Raw genomic sequence first — 27,395 nt, 5'->3', positions numbered from 1 at the left:
ACACAGGCACAAACAAATACTTCCTCATCCATTTCAAACAAAGTCAACCAGATTCATGCAGCCCATCAACAACAGCAAATACTACGTAAACCGAGAGACTTTTGACCACTAAAATCATAAACAGGTCAATCAGGAGGAAGGAGTATTTGAACACCGTAGTCCATGTCCAGTTAGGTTTTGACTGTCTCCAAGGATGAAGACTCTACATCCTCTCAGGGCAACCTGCTCTAGTATACAACCTCCCTTACGGTATTTTTTTTCTCCTTATGCCTTAATGGAATTTCCCACATTTCAATTCAAATCCACTTCCTCTTGCTCTTTCATTGGGCGCTACGGAAAAGAGTCAGCCTGTTTTCTTTACTCCCCCTGATCCCCTCTGAGATTTCTCTGTTCCAGACTGAACAATCCCAGCTCTCTCAGCCTCTCTTCTATGAAAGATGTTCTAGTCCTTCAATTACCATCATGGTCCTTCGCTTGACTCACCCCAGTAGCTCTATGACTAGTAGTGAGGAGCCCAGAATGGTACCCATCACTCCAAATGTGTCTCACCAGGGCTGAATAGAGGGAAAGAATCACCTCCCTTGACCTGCCATTAACATTCTTCCTAAATCAGCCCAGGTATGTTGAATTTCTTTGCTGCAATGATGCATTACTAGCTCCTGTTCAATCTGGTGTCTACCAGGACAATCATGTCTTTTTCCCAGCAAAGCTGCTTTCCACCTCATTGGCCCACAGTATGTACTTGCACATGAGGTTGTTCTTCCCCAGTGCAGCACTTGGCATTTTCCTCTGTTGAACTCTTCATCAGATTCCTGTTGGCCTATTTCTTCAAACTGTAAAAGTGAATGGTGCCCCAGCCACTCTGGTGCCCCAGCCACTCCTTCAAGTTCTGTATGATCCTGTGACCTGCCAGCTTGCTGGGGGTACAATCTGTCCCATCATCTTGGCCACTAACAAAGATGTTAAACAGTGTTGGTCCTGGTATCAACACCTAGAGTACGCCACTAATGACTAGCCTGAAGGACTTCATGCTGCTGATTGCAATCCTTTGAGCCCAGCAGTTCACCCAGCTTTCACTCCAGCTCACTGTCCAGTTATCTAGTCCACATTTTTCAGCTTGCCTATGAGAACTTTACAGGCTATCACATCAAGTCTTAACTAAGGTCAAAATAAACCACAGCCACAAGCATTGCTCTCTCTTCATCCACTAAGCTATACCCACTAGATTCCAAATATTAGATTTCAGATATTCTTCTCGGACTTGCCTGCCTGACAAATCTGGTGGCCTTCTGCGATGGGGTTACAGCATTGGCGGATAGGGGAAGAGCAACTGACACCATCTACCTGGACTTGTGCAAAGCATTTGACACCATCCCATGACAGCCTTGTCTCTAAATTGCAGAGACATAGATTTGACAGACTGACCACTTGGTGGATGAGGAATTGGCTGGACGGTCACACTCAAAGAGTTGTGGTCAACATGAGTGACAACGAGTGGCTTTCCTCAGGGGTCAGTATTGGGACTGGTGCTGCTTAAGATCTTTGTAGGCCACACAGAGAGTGGGATTGAGTGCATCCTTAGCAAGTCTGCCAATGACACCAAGCTGAGTGGTGCAGTCGACACGCTGGAGGGAAAGGGATGCCATGAAGAAGGACCTGGGCAGGCTTGAGAGGTGGGCCTGTGCAAACCTCATGAAGCTCAACAAGGCCAAGTGCAAGGTCCTACTGCTGGGCCGAGGCAATCCCAGAGCAATGGATTGAAGGGAGCCCTGAGGAGAAGGCCCTGGGGGTGTTAGTTGACAAGAAGCTTGACATGAGCCACCAACATATGCTTGCAGCCCAGAAAGCCAACTGCATCCTGGGCTGCATCAAAAGCAGTGTGGCCAGCTGGTCAAGGGGGGATTCTGCCCCTCTGCTCTGCTCTCTTGAGAACCAACCTGGAGCACTGTGTTCAACTCTGGGGCCCTCAGCACAAGAAGGACGTGGAAGTATTAGAACAAGTCCAGAGGAGGGCCACAAAGATGCTCAGAGGGCTGGAGCACCTTTCCTATGAAAGGCTGAGGGAGCTGGAGTTCAGCCCGAAGGTTCAGGGGAGACCTTACAGCAGCCTTCCAGTACCTAAACGGGGGCTGCAGGAAAGCTGGGGAGGGACTCTGTTAGGGAGCATAGTGATAGCACAAGGAGTAATGGCTTGAAACTAAAAGAAGGTAGGTTTAGATTAGATATGAGAGAATTTCTTCACTGTGAGTGTGGTGAGGCACTGAACAGGCTGCCCAGAGAGGCTGTGGATGCCCCATCCCTGGAGGTGTTTGAGGCCAGGCTGGATGGGGCTTTGGGCAGCCTGATCTGGTGGGAGGTGTCCCTACCCATGGCAAGGGGGGGGGGTTGGAATTAGATGATCATTAAGGTCCCTTCCAACCCAAACTGTTCTGTGACTCTATCATTCTCGAAATAAATTGGGATTAGAGGGTTAAGGGAAAACAACATGTGTGTTGAACTCTGAGTTATAAAAACAAAAAAAATGAGGCTTAGCAAGTTAGCAGACCCACTTAATGCAAAACAGAACTAATTCTCATTTTCATTTTGAGGGAAGTAGTGGAGGCAAATATACTCACAAAAGTTTTTGGAGAAAAAGCCATGGAAACTTGTATTGGTGTTTTTAAATTCACAGCCAATGCACAGCATGCAGGAGGTGCCACTGATAGCAGCGACGAAAAACAATGAACATACTACAGAGTAAACGAGATAAAGAAGCAATTCTAAAATTATACACATTCCTGGTAGTCAGCTTTTCATATACCAGGGTCAATTAACAGGATGCTAAAACTGGCACATTATTTAGAGAATTTAATGTGCAATTGATTCTTTAACAACTAACAGTCCCACAGGATATTGTACATGGGCAAAATAGTATCTGTTATGAATTGCAGTTTTTACCTTGGATTTAGTCCTCCTCAGAAAGTAATGGCCCTCTGAAGTATTTATTCATCAATAACACACTTCATTATTATTAATTTGTATGAATGCTTTCCTGTTCAAAAGGGATCTGAAATGATGGTACCAGTGCCCCATTGCTGCCTAAGATTTCTCCACCACAACGGAAGAGCCATACTCTTCACGGACAGTCTCATTATAACCATTCTGAAGTACCTGTTTTCTGCTTACTTGTAAGACAATCATATCGTGCTACCAGTATTTCATAAACATAATATCACACCACTGAGATTTCGAATTATTTAAAAAAAAAAAAAAAAAAGCACCCCATACCACCACTTCTCACAACAGAGCAGTAACTAAAAGAGAGAATAATTTTTTCCCTTTGCCTTAATTTTTCTTCTTTCAAATTCTATTTTTATTTCCTACAGACGCAACAGTCATTCTGCAACTGGGTTTATCCATGAAACTGTTTTAGTATGTGCATAGTCAATAATTCCTTCTCACTAAGTAACTAAATCACTGTCTTTATCAGTAAATATTTCTCAAGTGAGCTGCATCAAAAATTGACTTCAAAGCTCTAATGATTAAGCCACGAAACTGAGATTTCGGGGTTTCAATTCTGTTCTAGTTGTAACTTTGGTTGAAGTGGCCAATGCCTGTTCTTCAATTCTTCATTTATAATCTGAAAATCTTTACACTAATACTGAGAGTATCGGTATGTATCATGTTATGCACCCTCCTTTACCTGCTTTCCCATCTGAAGTGCATATTTGAACTTCAGTGAGCCTCAGAATATTTCCAAACTGAAAATAAAAGCCTCTGTAAAACAAACAGTTCCACAACCCAAGCTGTAAGAGAGCTTAGTAAAAGCACTCTTGAAGGTGGACTAGTTCAAAGTGAGTTTTGTTAAATTCATGCATCCTTTAAGAATATTTAAATGAAGGTGACTTTATATTTACATAGTTTAAGATCATTAACATGACGCATTAGGCTATTTACATCCCAGGCACTGTAAAACTTACAGTGAAAAGGATGTAACAAACAGCTGAGAAAGATAACTTCCTATACCTTTTTAGCTTGTTGTAAAAGCTTGCCTCCTTCTGCAACCTGCTGCCTTCTACTTTCTTTTCTCTCACATTGCTCTAAACATACCTAGAGACTCTTGCAGCTTTACTTTCAGTGATGATATTTAAATATTATCTTCCCAGAAATTAACTGCACTGAATATCAGTCTATAAGTCATAAAGTGCTTGGAACAAAATTTACAAAGGTTATACAAAAGCGACTATCTAGTCTGCCTGCAAAAACAGCCAAAGATCAACCCTATCTTGCAGCCCTATGCACCCCTCCTTACCTGCTGCTGTTCACTGTAGCTCTACTGCCCACTTCTAAACAGCATCTCCTAAGCCTTGGTTGAGAGGTTTTCTCCAGGTATGTTATCTTAGCCTCCCACACGGGACATTAATTGTGCTCCTAAGTCTTTCTAAAGAACAGCTTCAAAACATAACTCTTTCCAATTGTTGTTTACAATTACTGTCAATTTAGATTTGTTTGTGAACTTCAACAATTTAAGTAGCCTTCTCTCCTGTGAAGTAGACTCAAAGATGAAGACTTGTTTTATTACACAGTTGCCTTAAAGGAACAGGTTTGCCAAAACAAAACAAAGCCCTGTAGATAAACACTTGACCCCTATAATTTTAGCACTCTTGAACATAAAAAAAAATTCATTTGCAACATGACTCTAAAGCAAAGAAGGCAAATAGTTTAGAAACCAGCAAGCCAAGAGAGGTGTTCTCTAGAGAATATGATTCAAGAGGGAGACTAAGGGACCAAGGAAATTACTTCAGCACAGGAAGCAGTTTCAGAAATCTTAATGAAGACAACATACAGACATTTTTCCTACATGCCAAAGAGTTTTTAAGCTCATCTTACTAACAGCTCTTCTCCCACATTAACTATATGAATCCTGATTAAGAAGAAGTTGAGGAAACTTACACCCATGGTATGTTTTCGATAAACATGTCATATGCTCAACAACTTAAAACTGATTTGCGGAGTCAACCTGGCTACGGAAAGCAGATGTTTCTGCTCATCCCTAATACGTTGATCAGCCAGTTTAGAAACCCATATGGGAAACAACTGTGAAGGATCTAATATAAGTTTACAGATAAAGGAGAAAAAAGAAGGGATTGTTTCGCAGCTTTAACATAATAAAAAAATATCCTTTATAGGAAGAAACCGCTGAGGGGAAACTATAAGCAACAGTTGCAACTTGAACTTATGAAAAAGAGACAAACATGATGATTCTTTCAGAACTCAAATGAACAGTTTACACTTACCAGATTATCAGTTTCTGGATCTTCACAGAAAAAGGGTTTTCCTTCTTTCTCCTGCTTCCTTACAAAATTTTCAATATCTACATCAAAACTTGCAGAAGTTGTGCCTTCTGAGCCTTGTGTAGATTGTTCACATTTTTCAAATAATAGTGCTAACAAGGGAAATAGTGGGTGCCTAGAATGAAAGTTAAAATATATGAATAAGTATTTTCGCTTATGTACACTGCTAAAGAGAGCTATCTAGCTCGCATAAGGTAACAGTCACTCTCACAAGAAACAGAGACAAGGCTTGGAGGAGGAGAATACACACAACATTACTGGCTACAGCAGAACATGATGAAAGTTTGTTTTTCCGTTTTGATTTACCACGCAACCTAGAGGCAAGCAAAGCGGTAAAATAAGTCTATTTAAACGAACAGAACAATCACAATCTAAAGAGCTGTGCCACGCTATTTCATTTACTGTAATTGAGTGGCGAGAGATACATGAAATACAGCACATTAGAAATGGGGGTTAAGACTTACAAATAGGATGAATAGAGATTTAAACTTACTTAAAGTCCAAAATGAATAAATAAATCATTTATTCTTCAATGTAGGCCTTATTTCTACATCACAAATAACTTTACAGCACTGGCTACAGTATGCATACCGCACTTAGAGGCCTCCTATAAAATAGGTTAGGATGGTTCAGAGCAGAAGATACTTTTGTCAGCATAAGTCTGCAAATGAGTGGGTATGTCTTTCTACTTTTTTAACCTGCAAACTGGTAATAATTGTGTGTTTATAAAGCATTTAAAATGGAAGGAAAATGAAAGAACATTGAAATTCATCAAAACTGAAATGTACTGCTCAGCACTGTACTTAACACTGGAAAAATCTCAAATTATTGTGTTTACACATCAACATTTAATTCAGTTTGAGTTAATTTCTGGACAACAGATTGTAATCCCTAAAGAAAAGGGAGTAAAGATTGACCTAATTACAATAAAATCCCACATTAAAAATAAAAACCACAGTATAACAAACTCAACGGTCTGAGTAGCTCGCTATATTGCACTTGCTCTTCAAAAGCAGCCAGCTTTAGAATATCCTTAAAACTGCTGAAATAGAAAGAATCCCACAATAAAGGGAAGGGTTTTTTTTTTTTGATAAATAATAACAGTGAAGTTAATTTGATCTCCTTTCGCTGGATACTACTACTGAGACAGATAGCCAAGGTATCATTTCATTTTAAGCTGCCTATACTATTAAAAAAAACACAACACACAAAACAACGAAAAACCAAACCTCTCTTTACCCTTCAAAAGACAGAGCATGAGTCCATTACTACCTGTAAATGGCCTGCTTGTCTGCATCCATTGGCGTTTGAGATTCTACAGGGGCAGGACTCACCCCTTCTGCATCAGTTTCAGAGCAGTTGGGATCTTGTTCAGTTTTTAACTCTGTTACTACTTGCATCTGTAACAAAAGGATAAGTTATTTGTAGATCTGTATGCTTGACACAAAATAAGTGTACTGTCTTCTAAGGAAATAGCAATGCAAAGGGCTACTAAATTGCCAGAAGGTTGGTATGACTTGGCAGTTACACAAAAAGCCATAGCAGTAACAAAAAAACCCTTTTAATCCTTGAGACTTTTTGATGGGTGGTATAAAGGTCATTTCAAGTTTCAGCACTCAGCTCTAAATTGGAAATACAGATATTAGTAAATTGTTAAAGCATTTTGTCTTCAAAGTGGTGAGTTTTGAAGCAGGCTAGACACCATCGCTCCAAAGATCTGTCCACATAAAAAGCTTTTAGGATGGAAGCAACAGAAAAGGAAAGCTTCTACTGAGTGTTCTTATTTCTTACTGTACATTATATCAAGATACCAGAGAAAAGAGATCCTGAAGTTTTTATTACCAATTAAAATGCACATTTTCTTACAAAACTAAAATATCGTCCTACCAATCTCTCAGTTATCAGGAGCATAACTCTCACCACTCCAATTTACAGGTTGAGATAACAAGTTATTTTAGGAATATCAAGCTCCTGGAAAAAAACAGTAATAACTCCTTCTACAATTCCAATTAACAAATACATTTTGACAAATTTTGATGGGGGAGGGAGGTGAAGTGTAAGTACCTGCCATTCAGAAGTATTTTTAAAGATATATCTGCCAGTTTTTCTAAACACAATTCACATATTCATACACAACAAATTTAGTCACCTCTTGTAAAAGCTGTCAGTCTAAAACAATAAATTTCCATGAGAGGGAAAGAAGTCTGTCTGGATTGACAGTCAGCAAGTGAGAGGAGCAAGAAAAAACTGCAAAAAGGTAGAAAAAATAGAAAGAATATGGAACTACTTAAAAGACTGAACAACTCCACAGTCCCCCTGACCGTGTGAAATACCTCCTCATATTACCATTATTGATCCCACCTGTGGGGTCAACAACTGCTGGATTCCACACTGCTGTTCCATTAGCGGCGTGGCTGCAGTTGAACACCTGTCTTCCAGGGGACAGCTTTTCTGCTTCCCTATGGTTTTTTCCTGCCCATTGCCTCCACCCTCCCCGTATGTTAGCATCCACACGTTCAACTCTTTGTTTGCAAAGCCCCGATTGCCTCACCAGGTGTATTTCGGAGCACAGCACCACAATCTGCCACCACTGGAAAAACAACATACAGCCACAGCTTCTACTCAGCCCATCCTGCATTGCACTGGGTGGGTGGCAATGCCTTGGAGGCTCTTTACAGGTGTTGGAAGTGTTTTTCCCCATCACCACCAGTTAAGTATCTTTCAGAATAAGTGGCATCCTAAAGGGGAGACATACTCATCCCTGCCATAACCCAATGCCTTGGTTTTCTCCTTTATGAACACTGGCAGCTTCTGGACAAAACAAGAAGTCGCTGTGATCTTTTCTACTTTAACCCTAACAAGTTTTGTCTGGAGCAGAGACAGATGCTACTCTAGCTATCACCACGCAGTCAGAACTGACACCTTTAGTAACGAACTTAAGACTGCAGTCCTCTGCCCTCTTTCCCCTTTTGATGTACGTCACAGGAACCCTCTGAGAGAAAGGGGAGCTGCCCCCCAGGAACTATCAGAGAATGATACAACTCTGACACAACTTCATCTATTTCCACACAAGGTAAGAAAAAGACATTTACACTGCCCCAACGAGGGCTTGAGAGAACTGAAAGGTGTGTGCTTTATTACCTGTCAGGGACGTGTTCATGCAAAATAGGAACCTGAGCAGACGACACAGTACACGGGTATCCAACCCAATACAGCATCCTACCTCATAAAAAGCTTCCTCAGCAAGCAGAGATGATTTTTAACCCAGAATGCATGCAAAAATGATGCAACTTAATGAAGTAATTTCTTGGCTAATGACAAGAAGGAGGAGCAAAATAAGAGGGGGTGACTCCTACAAGTGATTATAAATGTTGAGCCACATATCTGCAGACTTTGAAGGTGGAGAATGTGTTTAGTTAGGGCTCTACCTTGCTAGGAGGAGGTAAGAACTCACATCAAACTGCGAGCTATTTTCTGTGGGCCATTTCTACATTACAAAAGAAGCAGGCACTAAAATTACCTGCCTATATTGGTCACAGAGTTGAAAGCACAAAACAAATGGAAAGAAAATGATCTCTCCTAATCTGTTCTATAAAAAACCACATCCTACTTTCACTGAAGTGACACAGAGTGGCATGTATTTGCTGAGGGAATAAAGTAAAAGATGTACGGCAGGTAAGAAGAGAAAGAAATTAGAATTGCAATAAAAGCAGCAGAGAACAACAAAACAATCTCAGATTGCATTTGGATAAACATTTTTCTTTTATAAGAGATGGAAAAAGTTGTCGTTTTTCTTCTGATTGTTCACCACTGTTGCCATCTGCTGACAGAAGTACTGGTATTTACTGCTTAGGGCTGACACACAGTAACGTAAAAATGGGTCTTCAGAGTACAGGCCACTGGCATGACTTGCCTCCAATTAACAGCATTTTAATTTAGCAATTCAAATTGTTACAGTGCACAGCCTGTTGTACAAAAAGAAATTCTAGCTGTTTGTTAACAGAAATAATAGACTGGAAGAGCAATTCTTATCCATAAGCTTCTTATCGTAATTGAAGTATTTTATCAGTTTTCAGTGTGCATTATAATCACAACAATTCAAACTAGCATATAATAGATATGCTAGATAACTGAATTTATAGATAGTTCTAGGTAACTAAATTTATTCTTCATTGCTCAGGACCAAGATCCTATGGCTGCCTAAATGTCATCTGACTATTGTAATTGCAGACACATAGAACACCAAAGAACCGTGTACTCAAAATATTAAGGATACACACCTGACTTTCCTAAAAATAAGAACATTACAGCACACAATCTAGAGCAGAATCAGAAGAAAACTCCTTATCTACCCATTCTTCCAGAAGTTAAGCAAAGTCACGCAAAGATCAACTTTTAATTGAAAGCTTTTAATATTAAAGAATATTAGCTCATCACTTTAGAGATCTTCTTTTTACAAACAACAACAGGTACTGAAATAATGCCAAAGCAGGCATTAAAGTCACTACGTCATTCTCTTGCTAACTATATTAGTTCATGGAGAAAGAAAAACACACTTACCTGTTGTCCATCTTGATAGTTGTCTATACTTAATGTCTGTGTTGCCATCATGGTTAAGAATATGTTAATTATGTCAAATCATCATAAGTATGATCAGCTATTCTTTAAAAAAGGAAAAAAAAAAAAGAAAAAAGTCAGTTACAAAAGTGACCATTGAATCCAGATGCAAAAGATATAAAATAGATTAAGAGTTATAACACCAAAAAAAAAAAACAGTGAGTTTATTGACAATGCAAGTTTCATTATCTTCTCAATTAAATGCCACATAGGAAATCACAACAGGCTTCATCACTAAAACATTCATTCTGTGATTTCATATTTTAACATCAGGTTTTTAATCAGAGGATGAGGTCCTGCTACATTCATAAATTTCAGGCAAACTTTGGTCAAGCACTGCAAAAATAAACGCTAACTTATTCTAAGTAACATACAAAATATAGAAAGGAGCAAAGACTTGGTTCTTTGTTCTGCAAAGGCTAACAAACACCACGCTGACCCGTAACTGAAAAAAGTATCGAGACCAACAGTGATGAAGCAGATGTAGGAAGTGTTAAGGAATGCCCATTTTCTCATGAGCATGAATCCCATATTCCAAAATTAGGGCCCCAAATTACTTTTGGAAAACTAAGACTCAAGTCACTTCTAAAATAAGGAATCTACTATCCAAGTCATGTAAGGCTCAGCAAAGGATGGAACAATATCTAAGGATTTTTGAACAATTGGGCCTGTGAAGTTACATACTTTGAAAAACAACTTAGGAATTCACAAGTCTTATTTTCATAGACATTTAATACTTTGGGAAATATTAATTTCAATGACATTTATGAAACAAATAAATGTCTGTCTGTCATTCCCTCTAAGAATTAGTTGGAGTCTGGTGACTAGATGAGCTTAAAAAAGAAGTTCATCAAAACTATTATTTTACTTTCCATTTTCTTGTCAGATTAGCAGGCGCTACAATACAAATTGCACAATCCATTAAGCTGTTACCATTAAATATTACCATAGAACTCAATTTTTCTTGACATGTAGGAGTCCTAATGTTAAGCTACAATAAAAATAATCATATTAAAAAAAAAAAAAAAAAAAGAGCTCATGCTTTAAAACGATTACATCCAGGTATTCATTTCAGGTTTTTTGCTCTCTTCTGCTTCTATCAGCATTGAAGAATGAGGTATTAGAATTTTGACCAGCTTAAGATCTGAAATGAAGACTATTTTCTTTGTAATGTGTTCAATCACTACAAATGCTTAAGCTGTTTTCAAATCATTCCTTAACCATTGCATACTAGTACTGTATATGACCATTTTGAAGAGTAATTTTTACAGTTCTGGAAAGCTGTATCTCCGGCAGATAATATCAGTCACATGTAAAAGGTTTTGTTTAGGAAACACAGGACAAATTTCAAGATATCCTTCTTCAAGCTCGGTTCTGGCACAGGGTCACTGCATGGCTGAACAAGTTTGTCTGCAGACAACATGCACGTATTGCCTGAAGCAGCTTACGGCCTTCTAGCTAAAAGGTGTGGGGGGGTTTGGGAACTCCTATGCTAGAGTATGTTTTTCTTCCGAATACAATTGACAAAAGAATAGAATAAAGACTGCATGCAGGGTTCTAATAGCTTTAAGGCAAGTGTTGTCTGGTTGTGGTTTGGTGGCAACCAGCACCCTAAGAGCCAAGTTCTCTGAAGTGTTTTGGTTCGAGCAGTGGAATCCCAAAACATCCTGCCAGAAGTCGTGCCACGTCGAGCCAAAAGCCTCACACAGCATTTGTGTGTGATTGTAACATACACCAAATACACAGTATTCACACATGAAGTGAACTAACTCTAGCCAAAACGTTAATATTCTATTTCTTTATACTAACAGCCCTGGGGAAGGATCCAAAATCTTTTCTGTCACATGGCTTTACTGGTCTGTCTGTGCCTCACGACACTCAGCTTATGTTTATTAATAAAGACAAAAGCCATCAACAGAACAAAATCCTCAATCCCCATAATCCCTAATCTCACGCTGACACTAACATGAAGAATACCTTTTAAGTTTTCACACAAGTGTTACAAAACCACACTTTCTTCTTAGACTTTTTTTTTAATAGCTATGAATCACTCCATGTTAAAGTTAAATCAGATATCTAGGTGTAGGTATCCTTCCAAGAGGACTTTAAGGGAACATATCATAAGGGCTAAAACATCAGCCCTGTAAACAATTACATTATGTTTAAGTGTTTATTTTTTTCAGAAATGATAGCTTACAACCAGGGTGCTAACGACTGACTGTATTGACAAAGTAAGGAGGCACATACAAAATCCTGTTTTTCTTCCCCAAAAGGCACACATTTCATTTCTGACTGAGATATCAGAAGCACACACCAGACTACCCTCAAAATCAAACCAGAACATTTGAGCAGGGCATACTCATCAGTCAACACAGAAATAGTAAACACAATTTGGTGATTATTTTAGAAGTGGTTTCACTCACAAAATGTTGTTAAAGAAATTGTCTGACTGTGGGAGAAAGATAAGTTCTTAGATATGAGGAAATAAGAAGAGGTAAAACAGTTGAAGAAGTGTACGTTTAGAATGTCTTAGATTCAGCGAAGATGAAAGCTAATATTAACAACACAAAGAACAACACAAAGAGGGAAACAACAAAGATAACACAGCTGAAGCGGTGAAGACTATGGCAAGAATTTCTGGACTGACCCCTCCTTCTAGATTTCCAGAAGGAAGAGACGTTCTGTGTTTGGAAATCCCTCACTCTATGTGACAGAAGGAAGAAAGGTGTTCAGCTCTGAGCTAGATGCACAGACAATTTCTCCAAAAAGCCTCATCCTCCCCCAGTGGAATGGCTGCAAAGGATTCTACGTGGGTATATTCTTCATTTCCCATAAGAGCTTCCCCTCTGACTTATAATTACAGTAGAGGAAGATTAAGCTATTAGGCATGATAGCAACTGATGAGATTTAGTGAAGACAACTACTGCAAATCAAGAAGAACAAATTGAGCTAATGACACACTTAAATTGAGGCAATTAACTAAGGAATTACTTTAGTTCACTAAAGAGAAACATCTCCTCATTATCCAGTAGTGGTTAGAAACAAACTGTGTTAGACTTTCAAGAAAAAGAACTGAAAAGGTATTTACACATTTGGCTTTTATAACCCTTTTAGGATCCAGTTCTAGTTAGCAGATACACAGCCTAAGCAGATGCTCATTCTGCAAGCAGCGATGCTAGATGAAGCTGGTATCACTCCCAGATGTTTATCACTGCCACCCTGCCAGAGCTAATTACTTCCACAGCCCTACCCCTGAGCTCACCGAGCACGTGAACGACGTCTGATCCCTTCTACATAAAGTCAGCCAGGCTAGTTCAACCCACTGTTAAAGGTGGCTATGATGCAAACCAGCTGACTTTGTCTCAAGCACATTGCCGTGCACTCACACAACCCCTGCTCTGGGCTGACCTATGAGTGTGGTAATTTCTGGTTCATGTGTGGTGATTATCAACTCACAGCAGGACCATCTTTAACCAGCACGGCTATGCCTAATGCTATATAGCCTAAGGTATCTGAAGCGGGCCTAAGCACAAACGACTCCTGGCCAACTCAGCTTTAAAAATTCCAATTATTCTTTGTGAAAGAAATCGAGAGTAGAAGGAAAACAGTGCAGTTGTGTAACATTCAAAGAGTCACAAACAACAAAATAACCGGCGGCTGAGAGGGTCTGCCAGTCTGCTTCACGCAGAACAGAATTAACCTCAGTTTATTTATTTTGAAAACAATACGCAAGGAAATGTTTCATGTAAACTGGAAGCTGACATATGAACTGCAACCAGAAACACCACTGACATCTGTGGCGAAAGGGAATTCATGAAAGCATTGGGTTTTGCAAAACAAAGTGAAAGGAAAACAATTCAAGCCTTTAAATAAAAACAAGTGTGGGGGTAAAATGTAGAGTAGAAAGGAAGCTGAACTGAGAGGGGTGATCATAATTAGAAATGCGCAGACTGCAAGTTAAAGAGCATCTAAGTAAAAAGATTAAAGGTGAGCTGAAACACATACTCAAAGTGATTACTTCATGTCCATCACTCCTCACTTGCTCTACTTACTCCTTCATAATTAAGAGCACAGGGACCACCCAGTAATGTTAACAGAGGTGCAAGTAAGCTGTTGGAGTTCAGTAATATCATTTTTAACATATACAAGCTACAACAGATGTTTGTAAGAGATATAAATAGTTATGCTTCAGGGTATAAACCAACCACTGTCTTAAGGTTGTGAAGAAACTACCCAAGTGACTTGTTAACACGTAATTGTTCCTTTTAATTTTCCCCTATATACGTTCTTTTGAAGTACTTCAGAGAGAAATGGGCAGAATCAGTATGGCTATTTGTTCGTTCATTCTTTAGTCCTGGCTGTGTAACGCACCCTTATAGTCAATTCAGCAAAGTTAAACAGAGTCAAAACCGCAAGCCTGCTTGACGCACAAAAAGCATCTAGAACTGGCTTTGCTTGGCATCAAAATACACCATGATGTTTGCTCCCATGGCACACTGCTTTCTAAAAGAGCTCAAAAGTCGGCTGGGAGAAAGCTGCTCACCCCTCTCCTTCCTTCAGTGGGTTGAAGACGCCATTATCTCATCCCGGCAGAGTGAATCCCACTGACGTACCAGGTGCAGGACAGGAACCTAGGAACCAACAGAGAAAGGTTCAGGAGGAAACAATGACATAAAATATTCTTTCTGAGACTGATTATGATGAAAGGAAATACTTGGGTTTATTTTTTTCTTCCACCCAAGGAAGAAGTAAACTTTAATTTTTTTCTGCATTTTTAATAACCTGCAATCCCCCCTACTGTCCCACAGTATCGGGGATAGTAGTCCCTGATGTTATTACATTTTTTCTTCGTCTTTGCTGATGCCTGTAACAGAAAGCTACCTTTGGACTGCTGACTTGCTTGCTCTTGAATCTTTACTTGAATTCTTTACTCTCTGGTTCACTGTCTGTCTGCTTAGACTAGACAAGACACATCCCAAAATAAAACTACAAAATGCAAATAGGAATAACTCATCAGTGTTTTAAAGGAAGTTCTGTGTAAAGATTCAGCATGAAGCCAAGAAAGGTCAAAGACTTTTTTTTCCCCAATGTAAATCTCCTTCATAATCATGCTTTGATTTGACTGTGGAATGTATTCTAATGATGGCTACAATCAAGTAATCTACTACGAGGTAACAAGTAACAGCATACGAAGGAGCATGAGCCATCATTAGTACCGTATGTTCAGAGAAGGCAGGGTCTGCTACAGAATTATTCAATAATCTTAAAAAGCATTCAAAAATTATCACTTAAAATTATTTATTTCACACTACTTGACAAAGCTACTTTAATGACTAGTAACGATTGTGCAAGCAAAGCAGCAAGGATAGTGAAAGAATTTAGAAAACACAACTACTGAGAAGCACTAAAGAAGCCTGCAAAACTATCTCAGGGGAGGTTCCTGGCACTAACATTGTACAAAGGCCAACCGAAACAATATAATGGCTCAAACACACAGCTGAGGTCTTGAACTGGACTATCTCCCTTTCTCACAAAAAGTTCTCACGTTCCCAGTTTTCCATCTGCATAAAAACTGTAACAAAAATAACGTCATTTTTGAAAGCGAAATGAAGTTAGTATTTACATTTGAGAACCAAAATTTACCCGTGTGTAGTGTACAAGTAATGGTTTTTCAGGCGAGTTCACAGAAAAACAAAATGCTGAAGGCCAGCCAATACAGATGCCATCTCTAGTACATGAAACCTAGCTCTGGAAGAGCTGGGAAGATACTCTGGGGAGCTGTAAGGCAGTCTGTGATTTAGTCACTGGTTAGAGATGAAATACTGAGCTAGGAGTCTCGGTCCACGCTTGTGTACCCACTCACAAAGCCTTGAAGGGCAGATGAGGTGTTAGTTCTCACAACTTTCTCTAAAGCTGTCAAAGACCTGTGGTCCCCCAGGAACGGCCTTCTCTCATTTTTGGAACTTCTCAACTCTGCCATGAGAAGACACCACACCTCTTATTCCCTTCTTCACACACTACCCACGTTCTGTCACTTTGGTACTCATTTTCACCTACCTCAACTTATGGGGCTACTTTCAAATACAGGACCTCTCACTATCCACAGAACCTTCTGAATGCAGGTCACTGCCAGGTAAATGGGTATCATCCACACCTTGTGTCTGCTCAGACGTAAAGGAGTACTTCACATAGTCAGTCTGAAGAGCCTGTTCCCTCCATTCAGAAAGTACCGCAGCAAAGAACCATGCGTGCCACTGCTGCCAGATTGGATCACTCAAAAATAGTTCACATATGAAGAAGAAAGGTGGCCTTCCTTGCAAAGCCTTCAGCTGGTAATCTGAAAACAGGCAAGCTTCCAGACCGTGCATACGGGTGATTGAGGGCAGAAGGAAGGAAGTTGTGAAGAAACACAGGCCCAGGTGGAAGATGCTACAGCGGAAGAGGTTTGACTGAAGAGCCAGAGGACATTGCAGTCTTACGGCTTTCTTCCAAAAGACACCAGACAGTGATCGAGACTACCGTCTACCCTAAAACGTATCAGAGGAGAAAATGATCGAGATCCAAGCTTGCTTGTTTTGTCCTCTCATCTGTCTCAGAGGAGGCAAGAACAGGGAGCAGACATGGCTGTTAAACGATGGAGACAATGCCAAGGCACTGTGGGGTCTAAGCTTGGAATTAATACTGCCAACGTGTTTTCCTCCTCCTTTTCCTCTTGCAGACGAGCTTTGAAGTCACATTATCAACTTAGAGAAGATAGTTAACTACAACACCAAAAGAGACGGCTGCTTGCTTTGTCACTTAAAACTGTATCACAGCTAAAGTTTTTTGTTCCAAAGTAAAATACGGCCTTGTTCATTCAAGCACAAATGAAGCCTCTGTTCAACCATGCTCACTTTGCATGTCAGTAAGAAACAAAGACCGGTGCACATATTCATATAGACAAATATGAGCATACATTAAGGGTGAGATACATTTATATGTTTATGGATTCAAATAATAATAATGGAGCAAAACATAGAGTATATGTGACAACTTGCCAGCAGAAATTCATTCTACCCCTGCTGCAATGGTTCTTTATCTCCATCAACCTGCCTACAAAGTGAGAGTTAGTAAAATTAAGACAACCAAACCAACATGAAATTGATGCATGCAAGTTTATTAAAACTGCACTTGACGAGAACGTAGGCTGTATTCAGTAGCTAGGTGGCTTTCATTTCCTCTGTCTTTTGTAGTTTCGAAGTAGAGTCATTATTTAGAAATATTACACTTTCAGGAAGACGATGCTCCTGTTCAGGAATATAATACCAGCCTCAGGGAGTTACACTACACGGATACAGCTAAACAGTTATTACACAACAGCTACTCTGTCAATTTCCCTGGGAGACGAGCCCTAAAAAAGCCCCCAAACCAATTTTCTGCTGCAGTAAAATGAGATTTACTTTGTGTCACTTTTTTCCCCTTTATTGTTTGGTGATGCAATAAAGTTATTTATATATTAATCTGAACAAAGATGAAATTAAATTAAAAAGAACGCACCTTACACTTTAAGAAACCGAAAATTAAAAATAAATTAAAATTCACGGCTAAAGGTGAATTTCTTCAGAAATACAGGCTGTGACCTACCATTAACCTCTCTTTGCATGTAGGATTTTGAATGTATATACTATGTAATACTTTCTTCAGCAAGACTACTCCACTACTGTATGTACTGTCCTCTTGAGCCGTTAATTCTCTATAGCATTCCTTTTTTCCTGTCATCCCATGTGATAATTTAACAAGGCATACAAAGAATTTGCATCAAAGGCTTTATCTTCCAAGCATCACCACGCACTGTCACGCAGCATGATAAACGACAAACCACCTCATGAGAAGATTTGTGTCCCTGTAGCAATTCACACACATTGAGAAAACTCTGCTCTCTGCATTTTAAAGGGGTTCTGGAAATTCCCCCATTTGTAGGTACCAAACACAAAACAGTACTGTATGAAAACATAGAAGTTTTTTTTTTTTTTGGTAGTACAAGCTATAGCTGCATATGCAGTAACTGATAAAGTAGGTATTAAGGATGCGTACGAGAACATAAATTTCTCAAGGCACAGCAATGGAAGCAGAATTCAGGGCACCTAGGTCTTCAGCTCCTTAATTCTATGTATGTCCTTTGGGTCTGCGCCAACTCATTTTTGGCGAAGTGCACATAATCATGGTTCATGTAACCACCAGTTTACCATAGTGCTTCTTCACAACAAGGACGATGAGAAATCCTCTTCCAATCTAGTTGTAAAAGACTTTACTCTCAGTGTCCTGGGCATCCTGGCTCCAGGTAGCTCTTGGTATTGCAGAAGGTAATCCTCATGGTCATGAAAACTTAATTCTTCCAAGTATTAAAAGACTCAAATTCAAGAAACTTCCTGCGGCATCTCAGTTTCTCCCACCCATTTCACACTGTAATTCAATGCTGCTTTATTAGCTCCATGAAGTAGTAGTAAGGAATTAAGGGGACTAGAAGGAAATTTTGTTAAAAGGAAAGCCAAATGTGGGGGAAAGGAAACCTTCCTTCTCTAATTGCTCCAAGACTCCTGAGGGATTAATATTAGGAGGGAGCACAAGTATTTCCCATCACTCCGTCATTCATTCCCACTATCCACACAGTAAAAGATGTTTCCTTTAGCTGGTTTTCCCCCCTGCATTAACACTGCACAATGAAGGACTTTATGGTCCTTGCTTGTGAATCCCAGCACGCACATCATGATGCTGCATACCTATCCATTTATTACAGGGCAGAGAAGTATTATTTTTCCCCTCAAGATTTACCCAAGACGCTGTCATTGTGACATTTTAGACCTCACATCAAAAAGAGCATAGTGCCTGCCTTGCTGCTGTAGAGACAGGAGGACCGCATTAGAAAGACAACCACGAAACCCTTGAAGACCAGAGGACACATACTGGCAATTATGCAGCTGGAACTGCTTCTGCTACAACTTTCCTACTTAACCATATGAATTAAACTAAATGAACTAAAACAAAGAACCGAGAGTCCGATTTTAATCAAGATTTGTTATCAGCACCCAATAAGCTATGACTGAAATTGTGTTTTGTGTTTATAGTTATTTTCATAAAGAAGACACTGAATAAGAACCGATCTCACTATGCCTTTATTGCTATTAATTACTCTTTACAACATTAGCAGGATTTTTATAGAGGATGCCACTTCATAAGCATCTGTAAGTTTTCCAACATTCTTATTTACAAAACTAATACAGTTTCTAATGATTCTTTCTATAGCAGAGTAATCCCTAATGATACTGAAGTACAACTAAAGGCAGATGATGAGTTCCATTGGGCTGGTAACTGCTTTTAAAATGGGCATAAGATGTTGAAAACGCAACACACCCTCCTCTATACATTTTTGGCATTTAAACACTTCATCGAGATGCTCCATTGTCAATGATTTTATTTTTATGTCCCTGACAATTTCAAAACCAATAGTTTTCAAGGGACTTGTGAGCCTGTCAATGAACCAAGCATGAACTTGGACTAGTTGATAAACTGAAGCGACAAAATCCCAGCCCGGCAGCTGCCAGATCTGGTTCCAATTGCTCAGCAAGTTTTCCAGCACCTTTCCCTTTTCAACTCCAATGTTTGGCTGAACAACCCCATTTCACTATTAACTCTAAGCCCCGGAGCAAACTGCTGTTTTCTTTTCAAAGTGGCATTTATTTAAACAATTCTCCCTTTCCTGCTCCTCAGTAAACAGCCGAGCACAGCGAACCAGAAGCGATCAGTTTGACTACTTTCTGCAAGGCAGATGCTCCCCGCTCCAGCCTCTCCTGCTGGAGGCTGCTGCCAGTGCCCTTCACGCTCCCTGCCTCTCCCACCCACCTTGTTGCGCTCCCCAGCCTCGTACCACCCTGCCCCTTCTTCCTTCCACATCAGGTCTCCCCTTCTCACCTCTTGCCCCCTCATTCCCTCCACTCCCACCATTTGTAGCTTTGCTAGCACCGTGTTTTCCATGCTCCTGGGCTTACTGCTTTTCCACCAAGCTTCCATCTCTGTCCTCATCTCCCTGTGAACACCGATCTTCATCCCTCCATCAGTGCCACTGCTGCTTAAGCACCCTGGGGCAGAAGTGCAGCTCAAGAAAGACCATCCAGGATTGCACTTACCCAGCACCTACCGCTGCGGAAAGCATCGTGCTCAGTACTTGGTCCAGACGATGACTGCACACTCTGGTGATGTGCAACAGACAGGACGACACTCACGTTACACGGAATATTCAGACAATTTAATAAGTATTTGCCAAGCAATATACTTGAACCATTTATTGAGAGCTTATACCTTGTTGAAGTTTACCTAGGAGCAGCTACATGTGCCCTGTTGATGCTCACACTCCTTCCCCTCTCCCCTGCAGCGCCCAATTCCAGAGCCCGAGTGCTGAGATGCTCTTAAATGAGCCAAACACTTTTTCTTCCTCTTTCAGTCAACATATTTACTTTCTCCTAATGTCTTTTTCAAAAATGCTGAGTCATTTTAGCCTAAACTTTCCGGAATAACCCTGCTCAAATATATACATCATGGCAAATTTCAGTATGACTAAGAAGTAAGCTACTGAAAACATCTTTAAAAACAATAAAAAGCCCAAGTTGTCACGGCCCACAACACTTACAGGTGGCACTAGAAGATGTGAATTACATGAGCACAGACAGACCTGGAAGATTTTTAGTTATTAAACATACAACACAACGCACACGTTTTCATTCCCCTATTCTCGAGGCATGACAAATATTTACAAAGCTCAAATTTCTGTCTTACAAACCTCTGTTTCTTTTGAACATGAAAGACTTGGAATTTATTTTTTTCAGCAATAAGTGTTATAATACCCTTTTTCCCATTGTTTTGTTTGCTATGCAGTTTGAAAAAAGCTAAGCAGGATGTGAACCATAGCCAGATTTCCGATTTATTTTTAAAAACAGATTTTCCCTCTGTACTCAAGAAAAAGCAGAGAATTTTAAAAGCTCACAAGCAAAATATAAATTGAAGTTTAGTGGTAATAAATAAGTAAAATTTCCCCGTTCAGCAGAAAGCTACCATATTCTCCCTATTGGTCTGAATACCAAGCTCAGGGGCAGTACGGGATCATCACAGTCATTTACCTCCCATTTTCAAAAATCTCCATTTGACTCTTTTAAGCATTTAAATGGCTTTCCTGTTTAACAGTAAAGAGCTCTTTTACACATACATGTGGGGGAGGAAAAAACAAGGAGAGAGATCATGGCCTGTAATAGCTGCCATATTAAAAACAAGCAAGTGTGCTCGTGCGAAGGATGATAAGCGAGTAGGTGAAGCCAAGCAGCCCCAAATTTTACTTCCATTTCTAACACTGACTTCCTTTTTATCCTTCGGTAATGTACACGACCCAGTATCCCCATGCTGCTGGCACAGAACCCAAGTTGCTGGGCATTGCCAACTTCCTAAAAGCACGGCAATGCTCCAGCAACAAAAAAGATTGGTATTTCCAGATTTTTGGTGTCTTTATTTTCTGCCCTGCTTCTAGCTGCGCTTGTGCTACCAACATCACACAGTTATGACATGAAACAGCCTTATTGAACGAAGTGAAGAATCCGCTAACCAACGTGAATATTTTAGCATTCAATTATCTCAGGCAGAGCTGTAATGGGCTGGGTAAAATCCTTTGGCAACATCTGGCAGCGAGCAAGCAAAGGAAAGCACTCTATCAGCAGCTTTTTTCCTTGCTCTCGGAACCCTCTGCCTAGAAGAGCACTAAGTTGTTTTACATTTTGTACAGCATCGAGCTGTGGTAAAACAACCCCCCGAGAGACTTATAATTTGTAAACCTCCAAACTCTTAACAAGCGAGACCGAAGCGACCAGCTGCTGCTGCAAGGAAGAAGTAACATTTGCGGAATTTTAAATGTCGCACGCATACACAGATGATCCAACCTCACTTACTCCAAAATTGAAATATTAATCTGCTTTGGTTTGAACTTTCACGTGTGCTGGTTTTGCAGAGGCAGCATTAGGCTCCCGGACCGCAGAACAATATTCTGACAGCCAAGCTGGCCTACACCTCTCTCCTTGCGGGATGGGAACTACCACAGGAGAGGGTTTGCAGGCTGTTCGCTCCTGGCTGTCAGAGCAAGGCTTAGTAACAGCGAAAGAAAGAGTCGCTCTATTCTGGGAAACCCGTCTGCTTCTTAAAACGCTTCTAAATTTGCTGTAGTAGCAATCGGAATTGCCATGACTTTCTTACAGCACTGCATTTACAGGACGGGCAAAGGTGTGAGAACAATACAGCCCAAAAGCAGAACTCTGAAAAAGAAAGTACAGCTTCCAGGAGGCACATCCACTTTGTAAGACTCAAGAATTTAGAATGACCACCTACACTTCGTTCACTCAACTAAGCTCTTTTTAGTTGCACTCATGGAAGACTGCAAGGACTTAGTTTTAAAACATTAGTTCTATACAGGAATACTTCAAGAGGCAAACTAAATATTTACCATTTTACCTAGATTGAGGAATCATGCAACTAAAGCCGTTACTTATTTAATATTAAAGGCACGTAGACATGTTTTACATGCCAAAATGAAACTTCCAAATATACACATTTTGAAATACGTGTTATTTCCATGCTGTAACAGCAGCACGCAAAAAACTCGCAGGGTTTTCTTTTCCTATTAGCACACAGGAAACGGTAACGAGATAAACTCCAGTCCAGCAAAGCGGTTTAACTACGCGGTAACAAGATGAGAGACACGCTTCAGCTGAGAGACAGGCATTAAGTGCTCCATTTGTGTAGATGGGAATATACGGGTGTAGACTAAAAACGCACGCCCCAGAATCATGCGGATCGGCGAGAACGAGCACCAGAGGGTTTGAGTCCAGGTGCAGCCAACATCCTCTGTGCGAGCCTATTTCTGCCTTGCCAACGCAGAAAACGGAGCTACACCTCCTGCCATTTAGCCAACCCAAGCTCACCTGAAGAACGCACGGTAAAGCCGACGCTGAAGTTTTTGGAGGGGGCACTTTAATCATAAAATGATGAGAAAACACGTAACCAGTCCGCGGCAGAAATACGTACATATTTGATTGGTAACAAACTGACGGACCGCATGTGAAGAAACTCAGAAATGCCCGGTTTGGACATGAGGAAATTCGGGATTACTGGTTTTATGATACGAGGAAATTCAGAACGGCTCATTTTAGATGTGAAAAGAATCAGAATTGCTTCTTTTGGATAAATTAAGGCCAGCGACATCCTAATAAGTGTGAACCTGGCTCTTCGGGCCGAACGGAATTACCGTTCGTCCTTTTTGAAAATTTAAACGCAACGACCGCGGGTGGCCACAGACGGCCTCAGAGAAGGGAAATTCTGTGTTTTTATTTCGCAGATCCCTCCGTCAAGACGCGTTCAGCGCGCTTACGGGCCGACACGCCGGTGGCGAGCTCCGCAAACACACGCAGGCTCTCGGCGCCGCACCCCGGGGGCCGACCCGTGCCCTCACCGCCTCAGCCCCCGAGGCGGGGCCCTTTAAGGCTCCCCCCCCCCCCCCCCCCCCCCCCCCGGTGCCGTTGAAGCGGAGCGGAGCCGGAGCGGAGCGGCGGCCGGGGCGGGCGGGCGGGCGGCGGCGCGGTGCCGTGCGTGTGGCTGGCTGGGAGCGGGTTTGAGTGACAGCGCTTACCTGGGTGCCAATCTTCGTCACACTGACAAGCGGCTGCAGCAATCGGGACCCGCACCGCCGCGCCGCGCGTCACCGCGCACACCCGCGCCGGGCCAATGGCCGCCCGCGCCGAGCCGCACGCCAGCGCGCCGCGCGGCACGCCTCATCAATATTCACCGCCCGGGGGGCGGGGGCTGCGCCCGGCCTCGTGAATATGCATGAGGAGGGGCGGGGCGTGGGGGAGAGACCACGCCCGCTCCTCCTCCCTCCGCTGTGGGGGAGGCGAAACCACCTCCTCGGGGGATGGGGGGGGCAGGGAGATACCAAGGGGCCGCGCGCTGGGGGGGATCGCCCCGAGCCGGGGGGAAGATGGGACTGGGGGGGGGTCCGTGAGGGGGGAGCCCTGCGGGACCGCGTGGGGTGCTCGCCTCGCGGGCCCTCGGGCAGGAGCGCTGAGGGGGCTCGCGGCTCTGCCTGGAGAATGGTCCCCGGGGTGTCTAAGCCCCGCTTTTAAGGCACAAGTGGTCAGGGCAAGGAGGAGATCTCACTTTAGGAAACACTGCTCCACACCGAAACAGGCTCAGTGCCAGGCTTCGTGGCCCCCCTGCAGCACAGCAGCTATCCGCTTACTCCCCTTCAAGCTGGGACTGCCACAGCAGCTACCCACTTCCCCTAATCCCCTTCCCCTATTCCCCTTCCCCTATTCCCCTTCAAACCTATTCCCCTTCAAACCGGGATTGCCCCATGGCTTTCAAAGCCCGCACCCCTCCTCATGCTGGTCCAACGTGCTTGGAGGAGGTCTGGGTTACAGGCTGCCTGGCTAACAGCAGGCTTTCTGGCTAATAGTCTGGCAGTAGAAATACCTATTTCAATGCTCCTGCGAGCCCGCCCTGCCTTCAGTCCTCTCTGACTGTGTCAAGACCCTGCCGGGCTGACACAGTTGCCCTGGGTCTTGAGGAATGCCATCGCTGCGCACGCTGCCACCATTTGTCCGCTGACATGACGGGTGCTTCGCCCCCTCCCTGGGCCGCCCGGAGCCCTCACAGGCATTCGCTCGGAGATATTTTTCTTCTGGTACAGCCCGAACCATGCAGCGTTAGGCTGGTGAACGCTGAAGGAACCTTGTACGTCACGCAGAGAAAGTGGGAAGGAAAATGAACCAGGCTAATCCAAGGTGCTCTAAGGTTCACATGAATCATTTAAAGAAACAAGATTATAAAAAAACAAAAGCCACCTCAGTTTCTCTTACTCACAAGAGCCTCGTTCTCTATTCCTGGTCTTGCGCCGTGCAACATCTCTAATAGGATTCCTGTGGCCAAGCTGACTTCTTCTACCGCAACTTTCCTCCCTCGCCATCCCTGACACATTCATTAGTGACACATTCACTAAACAGTGCTTCACATTAACTGGTTCCCATGCCCGGACCTGCCTTCTCCTCAAATTTGATTCACCCTGCAAACCCTTTGTTCTCCATCTGCCTTGCCCGTGCTTTGGTCAGGAGTTCACTGATTTCTTCTAAGAAAGAACAGATTAAATTCAGACTAATTTAGTTTCTGTTTAATCCCTTCTCCCAGGTATCTTCAAAGCCTTTCTTGATGCCTTTCCCAACTTTAATTTTCCTTTCTCCTGCTTCCCTTCCCTTGTCCTTCTTTTCCTGCCTGCCACTTTCTCTTCCCCAGCTCCCCCCTCACACACAACAGGTGTAGAAATTCCTCGCTGCTCCCTTACCCTCACCCCAGTAATCCCATTTTGTGGTCTCCTTTGTAATTAAGTTTATTCCACGTTTGTTTCTTCTCAGTCCCCTGCACTTTCTGTAGTACAAATACACATTCTAACTCCCTCGATCCTAACTCACGTGATTTCCCAAGCGCCGGCACGAAGAAAGCCTAGGTCCCTACCTGTGTGCTTCACGACTGGGTAACTTTAGGGTCTAAGCAGATGCAAGCTTTGACCAAAATCTCGTCTGATGCTGTGGTGTGCATAAGGTCTCTTTCCGTCGTGCACTCTGTTGCATAAAAGCTCCCGCTGCAGACTTCCCATCATCCCGCAAGTATTCTGGATGATGGTTCCTATTCATCTCTCCTCGATAACTCATTTTTGTTAAAGCTACAGGAGCTACATTATTCTCACAGCTTTCATCCTATCTCCTACAGTGCTTAAGTAAATTGCTAGGTTTAGATGTCCGAATATAATTAAATGGCATGGGTACATCCTCAAATACACCTGTACCCACATGAACCACATAAACCTCATTCCCACAGGCAAGTAACCCAAAAATGACCCTTGATCTAATTTGCACCTTCCCACCGCCCATCTCTAAGCCCCCTGAATGCACTGTCCACAGCCACCGGCGAGAGGTTCCCTGTTTTTCATTTTATCTTCCAGTCTCTCTGATACCGCCTCTGCAGGTTTGAAAGCTAAGAAGCTTACTTTTATAAAACACACCAGCTGAAATGACTCCAGAAGATGCAGATTTAAGAAGGGCACTACAAATGGCAAGGCTTTTGAGGGAAGCGTGCAACATTTGGAAAACAGAAAGAACTGGAAGGAGGGGAGCAGGGGAAAGGAATGAAGAAGTAATTGAGAAGAGTAATTCAAAGACAGACAGAAACAAGCAAACAACAACAACAAATGAGAGAGAGAGAAAAAAACGGACCAGCGGAAAGGATAGGTATCCTTTTCTTTATTTATTTCTGAACATCCAAACATACTGTGTCATTCCTCATCAGTTTTGCAGAAGGACGAGGGTCCAATACACAAGACCGAAGACAGCTATCAGGAGGGAATTCTATATACTACACATTTTGCGAAGATTATTGCATAACTGATGTAGTTTTGTGCTCTCAACTTCCACTGGCCTAGGTGTACTCACTTCAGTTCGATGGTGAGACTGCTTTTTTTCTGAAAACGCACAAGCTACCCAGAAGGCTGAATAAAATGCCATTTTAATCCTTTGTATTTGCAAATTACAAGCACGTAAAATTAGGTTCAGTAATATTTAGGCTGGCAACTGCAAATAACAGAACACTCAGATTCTCGAACTGCTGTTACTTCTACGCATTGTGCATATTAAATACGCTCATTAAGTACAGCTCATTCCTTAAAGCAAGCACAGCTATGTTTGTAGAGTCAGGGCCTTAGCTGGTTACTGAGAACTGTCCCAGATAGATAAGAGCATTCCCCACACTTGGACCAAATATTTGCAAACACGAAGCTGTTAAGGTCCCGTCTCACCAAATGAGAAATGCACGCTCCCAGATCCCTTCCCTGAAACACCCTTTCAGTTGCAGTTTACTGATAGCAGGACTGCATAAACATATCAGAGGGCAAAACTGGATCCTACGTACAGTCGCTATTGGGGTTAGGATTACTGTGGCACCTTTTAGTAATTTCCAAGTTCTAAATGTTACAACTGTGTGCATAATACAACACTGATATGCGTTAAACCTATTCAGAAAGAGGAGATTTCTCATTTTAGATACATAGTATTACTCTTGATGGTGCACTTTGCAACTCTTGTAATTAAGCTTTCAAAGGAAACCTTTATGTAGAAGAGAAGGGATGGGCTCCTATGCGGGTGGCAGTAATCTGCCCTCCTAATTTATTGAATAAAGACTGTAATTGCAGCAAGGAGATTGGAATAATCTAAGCAGAGCAGGGTTTTCCCCAGATTTCCATACAAATCAGGTGAGTTTTTAAGTGACAATCTCGTAACAGTGGGAGGCCTCTACGGCAAACCAGTTTCTTCTTTCATCACTCTTAGGGAGAAA

At 41.9% G+C, this 27,395-nt stretch overlaps 1 protein-coding gene across 4 annotated transcripts in view; it reads right to left on the bottom strand.

Moving 5' to 3' along the window:
• PKNOX1 (PBX/knotted 1 homeobox 1) overlaps window positions 1-23,793 on the bottom strand; it is a 40,398-nt gene extending 16,605 nt beyond the window's left edge. Inside the window, exons 1-5 of one of the 4 annotated variants that reach the window (XM_035315903.1) lie at window positions 23,647-23,793; window positions 14,494-14,581; window positions 9,894-9,995; window positions 6,606-6,733; window positions 5,277-5,448 (exon numbers count right to left, since the gene is read on the bottom strand). In XM_035315903.1, coding sequence (XP_035171794.1) covers window positions 5,277-5,448; window positions 6,606-6,733; window positions 9,894-9,944 — 351 coding nt within the window. In that variant the 5' untranslated portion in view covers window positions 9,945-9,995; window positions 14,494-14,581; window positions 23,647-23,793. Of the gene's footprint in view, window positions 1-5,276; window positions 5,449-6,605; window positions 6,734-7,482; window positions 7,625-9,893; window positions 9,996-14,493; window positions 14,582-23,646 lie in introns of those variants that run through there. The other 3 variants (XM_035315906.1, XM_035315907.1, XM_035315909.1) reach the window with 3 other exon arrangements.
• Between the last annotated feature and the right edge of the window lie 3,602 nt (window positions 23,794-27,395).

This window comes from Oxyura jamaicensis, chromosome 1, assembly GCF_011077185.1.
Source record: "Oxyura jamaicensis isolate SHBP4307 breed ruddy duck chromosome 1, BPBGC_Ojam_1.0, whole genome shotgun sequence".
Taxonomy (NCBI): Eukaryota; Metazoa; Chordata; class Aves; order Anseriformes; family Anatidae; genus Oxyura; species Oxyura jamaicensis.
The sequence above is the reverse complement of the archived record's forward strand: the minus strand, read 5'-3'. Positions and strand labels throughout refer to the sequence as shown.